Source organism: Ricinus communis, chromosome 1, assembly GCF_019578655.1.
Source record: "Ricinus communis isolate WT05 ecotype wild-type chromosome 1, ASM1957865v1, whole genome shotgun sequence".
In the NCBI taxonomy this organism is placed as follows: Eukaryota; Viridiplantae; Streptophyta; class Magnoliopsida; order Malpighiales; family Euphorbiaceae; genus Ricinus; species Ricinus communis.
In genome coordinates this window covers 8,289,056-8,304,567 of record NC_063256.1, presented here as the reverse complement: position 1 = coordinate 8,304,567, position 15,512 = coordinate 8,289,056, and the positions used below count along the sequence as shown (strand labels likewise).

General features: G+C 32.4%; 3 protein-coding genes across 3 annotated transcripts; 1 reads left to right on the top strand and 2 right to left on the bottom strand.

Moving 5' to 3' along the window:
- The first annotated feature begins 6,541 nt into the window (after positions 1 to 6,541).
- LOC8265154 lies at positions 6,542 to 7,953 on the top strand. The gene has a single exon (XM_002515270.3). The coding sequence runs from the start codon at positions 6,706 to 6,708 to the stop codon at positions 7,327 to 7,329; it is 624 nt and encodes a 207-aa protein (XP_002515316.1). The 5' UTR covers positions 6,542 to 6,705; the 3' UTR covers positions 7,330 to 7,953.
- A 1,373-nt stretch (positions 7,954 to 9,326) lies between these two features.
- On the bottom strand, positions 9,327 to 10,544 carry LOC8265155. Its single transcript, XM_015716860.3, has one exon. The coding sequence runs from the start codon at positions 9,908 to 9,910 to the stop codon at positions 9,569 to 9,571; it is 342 nt and encodes a 113-aa protein (XP_015572346.1). The 5' UTR covers positions 9,911 to 10,544; the 3' UTR covers positions 9,327 to 9,568.
- A 534-nt stretch (positions 10,545 to 11,078) lies between these two features.
- Positions 11,079 to 11,781, bottom strand: LOC8265156 (zinc finger protein GIS3). Its single transcript, XM_002515272.4, has one exon. The coding sequence runs from the start codon at positions 11,738 to 11,740 to the stop codon at positions 11,150 to 11,152; it is 591 nt and encodes a 196-aa protein (XP_002515318.1). The 5' UTR covers positions 11,741 to 11,781; the 3' UTR covers positions 11,079 to 11,149.
- Between the last annotated feature and the right edge of the window lie 3,731 nt (positions 11,782 to 15,512).

Genomic DNA, 15,512 nt, shown 5'->3' with positions numbered 1-15,512 from the left:
AAAGGAAAAATATAATAATAGTAAGAAATTAACGTGATATTCACAATTAATTATCATAGCATAGATTGGTGATGACTGATGGGAATCAACTGTATGAAAAGGTCAGTAAATTATTATTGAAATAGCAAAATTCTAGAAGCAAACAAACGATTGCAGAGGAAAAAGGGTCCCATCTAACATGAGCTCAACACAGGTTTTCGTTGGAGGGTTTTGTCTTTCTCACTAAGAAACTTCAATTTCTCACAAAAAAAGATAAAAAAAAAAAAGCTTAACGATCTTGTACAAGTAAACGCTTGCTTTTTTTTTATAATTTTAATGTTTCCAGGAAAGTATCCTAAGCAAATTTAAGAGAGAAAGACAAAGGTAGCTCGACTCTTATTTCTTTATATATTAAAGAAATATAAAACTTCAATGGGACCAGTTAACTCTTGATTATAGAGTGCTTTGATTTTACTAAACCGTGTTCTAGAGCTGTACTAATTATATGATTTTCGAATCACAAAATGAATCTGCAACGAAATTCTTCTTTTAAGAAATAAATGTCAAAATCTAATAATCTCGTTAATAATTTAAATATTTAATGCAAGAAGACTTGGAAGTTAACAATCTGAGGTCAACAATACAAATACAGAAACTTAACTAACATTATTAATGTGCATGAAATGACTTGGATGCCACTCAGATTTCTGACTCTTGCTTATATTTTAATTCGGGGTTCCAACTCAGTCTTCATGTTTTTTAAACATAAAACAATGTATATATAATTATTTGATAAATTTCTATTAGTTGTTTAAAACAAAATAACTCTAGAAAGTTAAAATTGTACGTATGTGTAATTGGGAATTATTTTGCTTCTTGTTATGTGTTTATATTACGCTTACGCTTCACATATATAAGTTGTATTAGGAAGGGGAATAACCCCAGCTATCTTTCGGAATACGTAACCTTTTTCTCTTTTGTTTTCCCAAAGATATTTAAATTTTGTACTTATGGCCGCAAATGATTAATTACAATATCCAAGATGAGCAGGAGGCAGCAATTTCTGGAGGGTTTTGAAAGTTGTACTGTCTTTTGCTAAAAGGGTAGCTACTTAATTATTATTATGATTCTTATTAGGTTGAGGGGCTTCTATATCATTCAGAAATTGATGGATCAAAACGGGTTTTCCTTTGTTTGTTTTGCCTTTTCAGGCAATAATGCTATTTCTGAACAAAGAATAAAGAGAAAAGCTATTTCAGAAGCAACATGGCACCCAGTTGGAGTAGGGAAGCTGGCTGATGGCTGTGGCCATGGAGTATAGAATGTAGCACTCGAGAAAAAAAAAGGAAGAGTGGACCCCACGAAAACTACTGCTCCCTAATTCTTAAAAACCAATCTTTCTATTATCTTTGCTCACTGGTCACATGACATCACAACTTGCCCCATTGCCATATATTCTTTTAATACAAGCCTTCGATTCTATCTTCTCTTTGTTTCATGCCACAGCCCACAATTAGTGTGATTCAAACTGACCAAGACACAGAATTTAAACAATGTCCAACTTATGGGTTTTGTGTGGTTCAACAAACTTGAAACAATACAAGTAAACCACCTCCACAAACCCATGCCAGCATCTCTCTCATCCTAAATATCCTCATTTCCATCCGTATTTTCTTTTGTAAATTAGCTAATTCTCATTAAACTTTAAAGTAAAATCGAGTATAGGCTTACTTTACCTTGAGTTGAAATATTTAATTAATAATATGAGTGTCATTTAAAGTTTATTTATTATATTAATATATTTAATAATAAGATACAACTTAACTTAAATTTTTCCATTATAGAAACTTTGATATAATGCCAAGGCATTTCACCTATAAATTTAAGTTATTAATCAATTTCTTTCTAAAACCAACATTAGAAAATGTGTAAACTGCTAAATGCAGCCTCGATAATAAGTTTATATTTCTAATATATTTCAACCTAAATACTTAAAATTTAAGTTTTAGAAAAAATACCAAAAGCCTATTTTTAACAATAGTGTCAAAAAAATCTTTTAGTTTAAAAGATTAACCGATTAGGTAAATTATCGGTAATAATTTATATCTATAGCACACTTTATACACAAATATTCATTAATATCGAACATAAATAAATATAAAATTTATTTTATTTTATAATAAAATATTTAGATTTGACTTTTCAATCCTAGAAGCTTTGCAACTATACATATTAAAAAATCATTTTTTAATACTTATTTGGCTTTAAACAGTATATCTTCTTGTAAAAGAACACTAATAAAACTAAGATCTTTGCCTGGAACTCCTTCCTTCGTGACAACAAGGAATTTCGTAATCTTTTATTTCTTGGGTTAATTCTTTCAGAAAAGATTTCTTGAGAACAGAAACATAATATAACATATTTCATTAGCTTATTTTATTTTAGTTTTTTATTTGGATCCTGACTTTAACTGCTTACGAATTGTGAAAGTGTAATAAAGATATTCCTTTCTTTATAAAGTCTCACCGCACATGTGATTAAGTATTAACTTCTTTCTAGAGTGAGTTTGTTTAAAAATAAAATTATTTTGTTTTGTTTTAAATGCATTAATTTTTAATTAACTTAAATTTTATTTTTAAAATTTTATAAGCCTCTATAATTTTATAATTATAAAAATAATAAATATTTTATGAAAAATGATAATACTTTTCATATTTTTTACAAACTATGCTAATTTATCGTAAATATTATTAGTTGCCAAAAAATAAATAATATTATAAAAAATAAATATTTTTATGAAATTTAATAATCTACTAAGAAATTGACAAATCGTAATCGCAAAATATATTGTTAAATTATAAAAATGATAATTTTCTTTATATTTTTTTCATAAATTATACTAATTTTTTGTAAGTCTTACTAGTTGCGAAAAAATAAATAATATTATGAAAAAATGATCATTTCTATTAAATTTAATGATTTATAAAAAAATTGATAAATTTATGAAAAGTACTAAATTTTTTATCGTGAAATATATTGCTAAATTACGAAATATTTTTTGCAAATTATAATAATTTTTCGTAAGTATTACTAGTTGCGAATAAATGAATAATATTATGAAATAAATGATAATTTTTATAAAATTTAATAATTTACAAAAAATATTAACTTTTTCGTAATCGCGAAATATATTGCTAAATTACGAAAAGTAACATTCATCTTCATATTTTTTCAAAAATAATACTAATTTTTCATAAGTGAAACTAGTTATGAAAAAATGATAACTTTTACAAAATTTAATGATTTACTAAAATTGGCAAATTCATAAAGAAATATTAAATCTTTTCACAATTGCGAAATCTATTGCTGAATTACCAAAAATGATAATCATCTTCGTATTTTTTATAAATAACACTAATTTTTTTAATATATTTTAAGGGTACGTGGATTTTTAAAACTATGTTATGTTATTTTAACAAATTCCGTTTCACTTGGTAACCTGTAATTACAAGTTACTAAACTTTTCCTAAAAAAAAATATAAATTATCATTATCTTATTGGTAGATTAAAATAAAGATGATTACTTTATTTTAAAACAAAATAACTATAGAATTCCCCTAAATATTATACTGATATGTTGTGTCAAGAAGGTTATTAGTTGGTAAATAAATTAAGTTATATAGCTGATATCTTAATCAATCTTTTTTAATAATCCATTTCGTTGTATTAAGATAATTGAAGAGGAAAACCACAAAAGTAATAAATGTTAGAAATCTCACTTAAAATTAATATAATATAGTAAATAGATTAAATAAATTTTAAATTTCTGCAAAACTGAATTAAAATAAAATAAGAGATGTATAATAAAAAAAAAATGTAAAGTTTATTACAGCTGAAATATACCATTAAACCGAAACAAAGTGATAGTCAGGACACAATAGAAACATATGCTTTTATGCTGCAGCAAAACTAGATGCTTCAAAATATAAAACAACAATATATCAGCAAGATGAACACAACTCAAATTTGTGGAACTTAAGTCCACGCAATAAGATTAGCTTGAATGCACCGCCATTTTGTCCAATGAATAAGCTATTTGATTTGCATTCCTGGAAATATGCACCAATGATATTGCTAAGATTTTTGAAATGAACTCTTTAATCTCAGCTAGCAAATCCCAATGGATCCATGGAACTTCCTCCACAGAGCCATTAACACATCCAACTGCAACTCACGAGTCTGATTCGACTATAATGCATGAGTTTCTTACGGTCATTTGTTCATATGACAGTGATACAGCTTTTCTAATAGCGAGCAGCTCTGCCTCATTGGACTCCTTTAATACCTGTAGAGCATGAGAAAATTCCAATAAATTGTCCAAGGGAGTTGCGAAAAACTCCTCCAATACCAGAGGGACCTAGTTTCTCTTTCGAAGAAGCATCAACATTCCATTTGATGCTCGTGATTGGCGGTGGTTGCCAAGTGACAAGTGCTGGTGTTCTGCTCCTAAGTTCCCAATTTCTTGCTCCTACGGATGATTGCAACAGTTGAGTTGCTTGATAAGGAAAAGAGGAGTCCATAACATTTATCCATGCTATCAGTCTCAAAATTTTTATATCAAAACACCTATCCCAGTCTGGGCTACAATCTTCAAAGATAACTTTGCTTCGCTCGAGCCATGAACTCTATAAAAAAGAGAAACAAAAGTGACCCCCATAATGTTAGTCAAAATACAGTTGTACATAAATACTTCTCTCCAGCAATACAGGTGATTAGATCACAATTTCATTTCCATCTTTCATTTGTGTTGTGGTTAAATTTCTGCACTTCCCGGGCTCTTTAAGCACAATTTAACTTTAACTTCTTTCAAAAGAAAAAGCACAATTTTTAACTTTTTACAGCATGTTAAATTTAATTTCATATGTAATAATCATATGTTGAACGCGCACTAAATGATTATAATGGGGGAATCAAGCATGAAAAGCCCTCAATTTCTGAAAGAAAAGATTAGGTCTGAAAATTGGGGAAGGCCATACCCAATAAAAGCAGTTGATTAGATCATCAAACTGCATGGTTTCAAGGACCCATGTTTTCGTTTAACTGTACTATAAAATTTGTTGGCTTCTTATATGATTAAAAAAAAAAAAAAAAAAAGGGAAAAGAAGGGCAGCTGTTGCCTTGTTGGAAGGTGATAGACGAATTCAATCAAAATTAAACGGTTCAATTATTGAGTTTGCTTCTGGAAACAGCGTCCTGCCTCCTATCCTTTTCTTTTGCCTAAAATAACGCCCCACGTCTAAAGATATCCAGGAAAAATAAACGGCCAGAAAGAAAACAAAGAACATGGAAACTCTCTCCTTATTACCATATTCCCCTACTTTCTTTATTAAGGAGGTGAGGCTAGTTAATTTGGTTTACATAAGAATTCAACTTAAATTTGGTTTTTCTTCTATATATTAACACAGACTCACTTAAAATTGATATTTCAACTGAATTTATGATTTGACTAAATGGTAAAACCAAAATAAAATTTTAGCCTGGTGGGAGAACTGTATGGAGCTCTGGCGGTGGGTTATGGTTCGATCTCTTCCCATGAATAAAGAAATGTTATCACAAAAGCTTGAGATCAGTATGAGTAAATCTGATTAAGGCCCTGACCAGTATTCACCTGCTTCACTTTTGTAAGAAACCGTTTTCTCACTACTTCATGAGCAGTAACCACCCTCTTACGAATTCATCTCCAAGACACTGTGAATGAATACTAGAAGTTACTCAAAATGCCATGTCACACCATTACGATTCTTTGAATGCTATTCGGAATGGCCTTGAAGTACAACCTTAATTTAGGCCATCTTAATTTGATTGTTTTAAGTATCATTTAAGTTCCCCAACATAATTCTCTAGTTGTTACTGTTTCAAGCAGACAGTATCAGTTAGCAATTGAATAGAATATTTATTAAGAAAGAAGTGTTTATTTTAATTATAATGGCATATTATTACCGGAAGAAATTACACAGTGATTAGTAAAGTTAAACACTGAGCAATGGTTATTGATTTGATAGAATAATTTTAATTGTTAGTTTTAAAATATGTTCGTTAAAATTGTGTTAATATGAACTATCATACTATTCACAAAATGAAAGGATCTCAATTGTAGAAACTAATCGATGATCAAAAGAATCTATAAAAGTTTCTTTTGCTTCTCTATTCACAATCTCATATTTAAGTTTAACTTACTCAAAATGTGATCACATTCTTGAAGTGAACGTAAGAGCTCAAACTCCCTCTATTAAACGTAAAACTCTCATTAAAAAAACTAATTTTGCTTCCTTTTTGCTGTCTTGAAGTATTTTTTTCTGTCTTAAAACATTTCTTTTTTCTTTTGAAGCACTAATTACTCCAGTAAACCAATTTGGACTAAATATAGCCTTTTTTTTCTTCTGGCGATTGAAATAGAAAGAATGAGTTGTAACTCATCAAATGATGGTATTTCATATTTGTACCAAAAGATACGCAATGCTAATTTAGAAAAACCTAAGCATATTCTTATATTCTTGGTAAATTATTTATATCCCTCTTTTTCTCCTAACTCTTCCCCTCAAGGTTCTTTTTTTCTCCCTCTCTCTCCTGCATTTAGCAGGGGAAAGAGAGCCCTTCAAAGAAACCACACAACATACAAATCACCATTAAAGGAGATCATTCTCATTTTCGTTCTGTTCATTTTGAATGGAAAATAATTCATCAAACATTGTCGTCTCCAGCAACACAGTAACCGCCCTCGACAACAACCAGAAGAGTCATAATGGCTTTGTTCCAAAGAAAAAGAAGCGCGGTCCTATGCACGTCTTTAGGGTTGCCTTGTATATGATAAAGTCTAATAAATCAAAAAAATCAAAATCTGTCTCTGTTGGTACAGTCTCTATATGGAAGAAGCTTTTTGGTCTTGGCTCCATGCGCCCTTTGCAAATGCCGAGCGATCCCCTTTCTCCTCCACTACATTTGCTGGAGGGCGGCACCACCGGTACTGGTGTGCCGCCTGTACTAACAAGGTCCGTTGTTGAACATCTTGAGGTTTTCACCCCACCTATGTCACCAGCTCAAGCAAGTGTAGCTTCATCATCTTCATGTGGGATGAGTCAATATGCATCGGCGACGAATCTTCAATTGCTTGATGAGGGTGATGAGAGCGACGAAGATGATCAAGAAGTTGATATTAATGGTGATAAAGGTGGTGATGAGATGATTGACCTCAAGGCTGAGAAATTTATTGCTCAATTCTATCAACAAATGAGGCTTCAAGATGAGGCTTACGCTACTCGTTGCAACAGGCGGATGAATGGTGGTCAATGAGTATAAAAAGATATACTTTTGCATGGGCCATGCATGAATGAATGAACTCAGTTTGTGTTCGTGCATCTCTTTTTGATCAAAAAAGATATTGGAGAATGAGGGAGGAAGGGAAGATGGCTGAGGAAAAAGAGAAAAATAATTACGGATTAATAATGGCTTCTTTGTCGTTTGTTTGTGTGCATGTGTGGTTTTCTTCTTTATTTTTATTTTCTTTTCTTTTCTTTTCTAAAGAAAATTTATGTGCTTGTGGTCAATTTATTCTTTTTAGGGTTTTAATTAAGTGATAAGGAATATAGTTCGTTTTGATATGGATGAATATTTGGGGTATAGGTTTATGTCATCAGTCTGTTCCTCTGTAATCTCTTTTGCGACTTCTATGTCGTTTTTGTTCTTCTTATATTGTAATTTTCATTCACTAAATCATTTTGTTTATGTACCAAAAGGATTAGGCATATGCGAGAATGGATCCAGATTTTGGTTGAAGATTAGGCATATGCAGCATGGGTCCAGATTTTGAATGTAATAAATAAATGTAAACAAGAAAGAGATTCATTTCTTCTATCTTTATTAATTAATTCATTTAGTATATATATAATAATATTAATCGTTATTTTTATTTTTTAATATTTTTCTGAGGAAGAGTATGTATATATTTTGTATTCCTTAGTATTTGAGAGAAATCAACCAATAATGTATTTGATAAGAGACATAATCTCATCCAACAATTATAGTGATGATAAGTTTGATAAATAAATAGCAACTAGAATATCCTTTCTGAATAAAAATCCCAGAATCCCACCAATTCAGTTGGTGGTGTATACGTTTATGTCATCATCTCCCTTTAAAACAGGAAAAAAGAGAAAAACGTGCAATGGACTTGATGTCTACCAAGGACAACAACCATGTTAACTCCTGGGGGGCATTAGGCTACTGTTCCAAGGCTGTCTTCTTAATCTTAGTATTGATAGGTATAGTTTCAATTTCTGGTGCGGTTAAAGTGGTCTTAAATTGTAGGGACTTTATCAAAATAAAAGTGATAAGTGATGAGAATAATGGTACACCTTGTACTAGGGATCGGTGAGCTGTTATACGGTTGTTATCTTGGAAATAGGTGAATTATTGGAAGCTCCGTATTTCTTTTTCGTGAGGTTGCAATAAACCCACCCACTCTTATAAGAGTCTCATCTAACTACAACATAATGATTTTGTAAGATTCAAGCAAATTGTCTTTCGAGTAGCTAAATTTAACACCTCTTTGATACTAAGATTGGAACAACCTTTTTCAACAAATATTAATTACATGTTAAGAACAAAAAGGAACTGTTTTGTTTCAAGGTTGGAGCTTTATGACAAGAAATGCCTCCCTGATATTCTTAAGGTCATATAATTAAAATTTCAGTATATAATTTCTTTTAAATTCGATGGGATTTCAACCCTTTCGCTCCGCAGATTTATTTTATTACTAATTTAAGGCACTAAAAATTCAGCCATTAAATTCTTTTCTTGGCTGTAATTCTTTCAACTCTAAATTTCACTAGAACACAGATTAAGAATTTGGGAAAGGTTCCCTATTTCAAGCAAGTATATCACACCATGTAAAGAAAAAAAGGCAAAAAAGAATTTTTTGTTTAATACAAATCTTAATAGCCCACCGAGAAATGCATTACAGGCCCAAAGTGAGCCCACATGCATTGATCGAGTCCCAAATTGTTCTGGGCTAGGCCTACTGGCGTTGTAGCCAATATTATATGGATGCCCATTCGACCTAGTCATCGGCTAGAGACGTTTCCGCCTTCTCATCTCGTGTTTGAGTGTTTTTCTCATGCACTTGCTTTGCTACAAATACATATGCATTAAGAAGAATAAACGCTGCCTCATTTGTTAATTCTTATAGCAATTAGCTATTTTAATACTCAAAATTGAACTTTCTGAATAATCATGAATTAATCCAGTAGCATAGCAAGCTTTGTGTGAGTACAGATCAATCACGCCATCAGTAAAATTAGTAAGCTTTAATTGTTTATCACAAATTACCAAAGCTCAGAAATCTTTTCCTGTTGGCAAAATAAATATCACAAATATCATTATCGAGTTCTGAACAGTACACAGAGGAAGCACCAAACAGAGCTTACCATATTTTCGAATAACGATCTTGCCACGTAGCCAGCGGGTGGACCACTTAGTATATGGGACCCATCTAACGTGGGAGAAACAATCAGAGATGTAGAAGAAAACTCATTTAATAACCGCGTATGATCTGAGAGCACTTGTTCTTAATCCAATGCAGCCCGTTTCTCAAAGAAGTCTTAACTTTACCTTCGACAGTGTAAACCTTGTACTTAGCAATTCTCTTCTTCCTCTTCATTTCAGGATCGCCGAATCCACCCCAAGGTGCTGTCGCCGTCGATGCGCTCTTTCTCGGCCGTGTCGCGTGTGTTGGGATCGGTGGCTGATTGGGTGAGTGCCCCCGAGTCGCATAGATCTGGTTGCTATTACAAAAACTCTTCCCGCTTACTATCTCAAATCTCTGGTCACCCACACCGTATGACCTTTGACCCGAACTGTAACCGTATCCGTCCATCTCAAGAATCAGAGCTTCGATCGGTAGACAGACTAGGGTTTATAAAGTGAGTGTACAAGAATAGAATAAAGAAGAGATTAGAGAGAGAGACCTTCCTTTAGGCCATTGGTTAAATTATTCTTATTTTATTAAAGAGTATATGGTATTGGAGGCCTTGTGGTTTCAGTTTTCGATGAAATATTAAATTTGATTTTGTGTGTGGATTAAAGAAGGATGGATGAAAAGGAAAGAGAATTTAAATAAAAACAAAATTTCCTTTTTCTAAAAAAATTAAATAAAAAGGAAAGCAAAAAAAGAGCGTAAAATCTGGCATTGTTTAGCTGGGAGGGTAATATTTTTGGGCAGTGGTCACAGCCTCGGTGTTTCCTCTGATGCATGATGCTCCTTTAATATAGTTTAATCTTTTCCTTCTATAAGAAAACAGCTTACCTTGTTAGTTCTTTTCTTGATTCAACAGCTTACCTTAATTCATTGGGCATTTTATAAAATGCAAGGAATCAGCAAAATTGTATTTCCTGGATGCATAAAAGCCAGAAAGCGGAACCACCCTTGTCTGGTTTCAACAACCTAAGCACTGTTGTCTTTTCACCAACATACTTACATCCTGTGTCTCGTCTTTACATACAATTCGTTCCTCATTACCCTTGAGGTATAGTAGCTACTAGCTCCCATTTATAGTACAGTGCAGAATATAATAGGTATGTTAAGTCATATACGTCACTTAGTACTCATTCTGATTATGTAATATTAAAAAAGAAATCAAGGTATCTGTCATGTAAAAACTACTTAATTACTAGTATCTAGGGGATTGTCAATTGAAAAGGGACCAGTTTACCCTAAAATTAAGATCCATGTGAATAGCAGCAGCTGCTTTGGACTTGGAGCATCATCCCATTGGAAAATTTATTAATGTTCAAACTTTGTGGTCGCTATGGGAAATACGAGGCTGTTAGTTACATTACCTTCTCATGCAATTATTGACCTATGTGTATTATTGTGAACGGTAAGGTACAATATTTATATTCTTGAAGATGAATAAAGAAATTGTCATATTGTTAGACGTGGCAGAACAAACTGGCATATTATTTGGAAAACTTAAGCTGAATATATATTTATGTTGTAATATATTTAAATTCAGAAAGATAAACCTCACTGAAAAGCATTGAAAAAAAATGTTTCCCAAAAAAGAAAAGACAAAATTGCAGAGAGTTAACTAACAAGATTGTTCAACTATGACAACTAACCTGAGGGAGTAAGTTTTAAACAAAGATCAATTTCTACTTCCTGATCAGACAACAATTTAGCAGGATTAAATTCAGCAAAAGATGGCATTGAAGTAGCAGCCAAGCGCAATGGTGGCCCGACATAAATTCTAGAAGCAGCAGATGATGGTGCGAACAACAGTGGCCTTGCCTGACCATTACTCGGTTGTGGAGGCCTTAATTTGGCACCAGCAAAATGATCACTGCTAGAAATTAAACCTGCAGAACAAATGGTGGAATTAGGTGTTGCTTTCATAGCATGTGAGCTAACAACTGGAGCAGCTGCCATCAACCGCCGATCGCAATGGTACTGAGCACGCCTCGCTCTTTGACGCTCTCTCTTATGCGCATTTTGATGGCCTCCTAATGCTTGTGAGTTGGCAAATGCTCGTCCACAGAAATGGCACTCGAATTTCCTAATTTCTACACTACTACAATTACTACTAGTAGTTTCTCCACTTTTGGCTACGTCTTGTTCATGTTCTATTAGGGTAAAACCGAATAGTTTCAGGGCCGAGCTCGGCTTGTGATGGGATTGTTGGGATGGAGTTGAGCTGCTCTCTGCCATATTTCCAAGTGAAATGAAAGAATCTGTGTGATATGAGAGAACATTTTGTCCTCTATTTATAGCAGGTATATATATATATATAGCAAGCAATTCTTGGAACGTGTTTGATACAAATCAAGTTTTTATTGAGTTTATATTTTTTTTAATTATTTTGATAAAGATTCATGTTGAAATGTATATTTAATTTTATGGAATTAATCATGCTTGATAGAACTTGGAAATAAACTCTAAATGCATTAAAATGATTTTCTTTTTCATTTTTAAAAGATAAATGCATCAAACAAAAAAACAAAAACAAAAACTAATGAAGTGATGTGCTGATTTAGCTTAAATATCGATGACATGTTATGTATTTAATAATTTAGTATATAACTTGAGGAGGATAATAAGAAATTGAGCTAGTTTTTGAAGTTGTCCAATCAATCTGAATAGGGTACATGCCCTGTCGTTTTGGCTTAACCTTGTCTAACCTCACGCTAAAATAAATGGTAAGCTCTGATAAATGCTTGTCTATAATCAAATATATATCTTCGACTGCTGAAAATTACATAGCAGTCAATTGTATATTGCTGACTCTTCTGATAATCTGATTTTGTCTGTTGCTGGTTAAAATTTATGATCTGGTCCCCCGTTTTGTGGCTAGCTATTGCATACAGAGCCGGATCCAACCCCCCCCCCCCCCCCCCCCCCCCAGTTTTTTCCTTTTTCTCTTTGAACAATTCCAAACCTCCAATCTCAAAGAATCTAAGATTGGCCTCCTTGAGAATTTGCATCACCTCCACATCCACTTACTCGGTCTACGATTGATTTCTATAGAACAACAAAAGGGTTGTAGGTAATTTGTAATTTAATTAATACCATATGGTATTATTTAATTCAGTTTATCTATAAATGACATTATAAATTCAACATATATATAATAGTCTCTCCTAATTGAAAATTGAGATATTAAATATTGATTTATATACTTAAAAATTCAGTCAGTAAAAAATTTAAATACCCATTGAAGTTACTTCTATTTTTCAAATTGGTTGCTCATTATAACTTTAAAATTTAAACAATCCTTCTCCAAAGCTATATACTATTTGAGTGTCGAATTCCATTATTAATTCTCACATGCAACAAAATACAATCTATATATGGTGGTCGAACCAATTTCAATTGATGAAATGATTATGCAGATTTAAAAAAAAAAAAAAATGAAGAGTAGACCATCCAACAACTGCCAAACGCATTATATATATTGACTACCACTTCAATAGTAAGATGTAACAGTGAAGTACTATTGCAGAAAGTATGTAATTGACAACTTGTATGCGAGCAATTATTTAGTTACATACATCCACACTCCAGCCGATGATGTCTACCATTAAAGTAGCACCACAAAATGAGTAAAGCATCCGAAAAATCCTAAACTGGTGAGGTGGTTTTAATAGGAAGTGTACGAGACTTTGCCTCTTCGCTGAATAATCCTCCCAAAGATTCCTAGTTGCATAGCTTTTATGTGAACTTTAGCAGAAACACTGAACTGAATCTAAAACTAGATCTCCTACAAAAGAAAGAGACTTGACGAAAACACATGTAACTCTCTATGTACACTTAATCTATCTACTTCGCTAACTATATAGTATGTGCATCCACAACTATTGGCTATGAGCATTCCTTCCTAAGTAACCCCAACATACTCAGATTCGCCCTAACCCTATATTTATTCTTTTAAAATGGATTACCATAAGTGAAGTTATTCTTAATATCATCTCTAGTATGATGCTTTTAGTTTGAATCTAGTTTCAATTATATATGATGATACTCTCTCACTACTTTGGTTGTTGAAAATCTAAATTAGATTTCGATTTGTAACCCACAACCCTACATGACTTCAGAAACATATAAGCTAAATGAACTAAAACTTAAGAGAAGAGTAACATTAGAGATAGTTAAGTAATTATGAACAGTGCCATAGTTGGCTGCATTGCCAACTACAAATAACATTTAACACATGAAATTTTCTAAAAGAAAAAGAAAATATTTGATTGGCATGTGAGAGAGGGAAAGCAACACGCTAAAATAAATTTTTTATGTACTTCGTAATGCAACCAACCGACACGTGTTGGTACCTCTTCTGAGGTCAAGGTAGAAAAGATATAGGGTGTCGGCCACCGAAGTGCGCATGGACAAACTCGCATCCTTCGCCCCTCGTGGATGATCACAGTGTCTCCCATAATCCTATCTCGATTTTACATTTTCTTTCTCTAAATTCCCAAGTAAAAGCCATTCAATGTGTTATTGGGTATCTAAAGACGATTTTGCTCCATCTATTTTTGAGTTTTTCCTCATCTCTCGGACTTGACAGTGTGACAAGGAAAGGAACACTTTAATATCAGTACAACGTCGTTGTCTATCACTTGCCGCTTCGATCAATCTGCTCATGATATTAGGGGGTCTATATGTCATGCCACAGGAGCCTGGAAAGTGAGAAAAAATGAAGCTGAATCCCCGCATTTGCGTGTTTGTACCTACACTTTTTCTCCTGCATCCGAATATGTACTCTTTCCTGCAGTGCATACATACAAAAGTCCAAGCAAAATGTGTGTAATAGGTTTTCATATATTACATTCATAATATGTTTATTTGCTTTTGGAGGTGGCATATAAAAGATCTTTAATCCTTAATTTAGAAAGAGTAATTTTATTTGTATCTAAATTAGCATATGCTATAATATTAATTTCATTTTCTGAAAAAAAGAAAAAAAGAAAAGTTATGGCGGTTGCCCCCTGGGCTCCGTCATTGGATACGATGGAAATAAAAGGGAAACAATTTCTTTCTGCAGGCGAGACACATTTAACAGGAAAGCACTAGAAATAATGTTCTCCTGAAGTTTTCATGAAAAAGGCAAAAGGTCTCAATAAACACGAAAGTCCCCCACATTAGTTGTTCCTTACACAGAGTTTTTCAGAACGCAACATGAAAACTAGACATGCAAAAGAATAACCCAAAAACTGTACTTCGATATATTTTCCATGATACTACAATCCTTCAAAGATAATACATCTTCTTTTTCAAATTACACCCTGAAAACCCTATACTCTCTCTTTTCTCTTCATCAGTTTGATAGAATGGATATTGACAAAGGCTCCGATAAAAATTTACGGTTTTTAAAATCATTCTAATACGATCTAGAATTTCATTGATAAATTCTGGAGTGGGTAATGGGCTACTCCAAACTAAATCCACCAAAGACATACAACCAAATAATGATAGGTGGTTGATGGAAACAAATTATATAAATGAAAATAATAATAATAATAATAATAATTAATAATAATATTGTATCTAATAATAATAATAATAATAATAATAATAATAATAATAATAATAATAATAGTCATTATGATAAATTATTATATGATTAAAATAGAAGTCATCGCAAAATAAGAGTATAAAATTTATATCTATACCATATAAGGAAAAGAGAGCGTTGATCCAGCCTCGTAGTACGTGATTACAAAACGTACGAAGAATTCTTGAAATTAAGAAAAGAAAAAAAAAAAAAAAGCAAAAGAAAAAGAAAGGGATGAATTATGTAGGGAAGATCAACTTGGGCACGAAATCATAAAATATAGGTGCAGTAGGGCTAATTTGCTACTCAATGATTTTCTTCGACTGCCGGAAATGAATTCATGGAGGGCAATGATGATTTGACACCATATGGCAGTGGTGGGGGCATGGCCAAGCTCTACCTTCTTTAGACATCTCAGAATTCTTTTCTCAT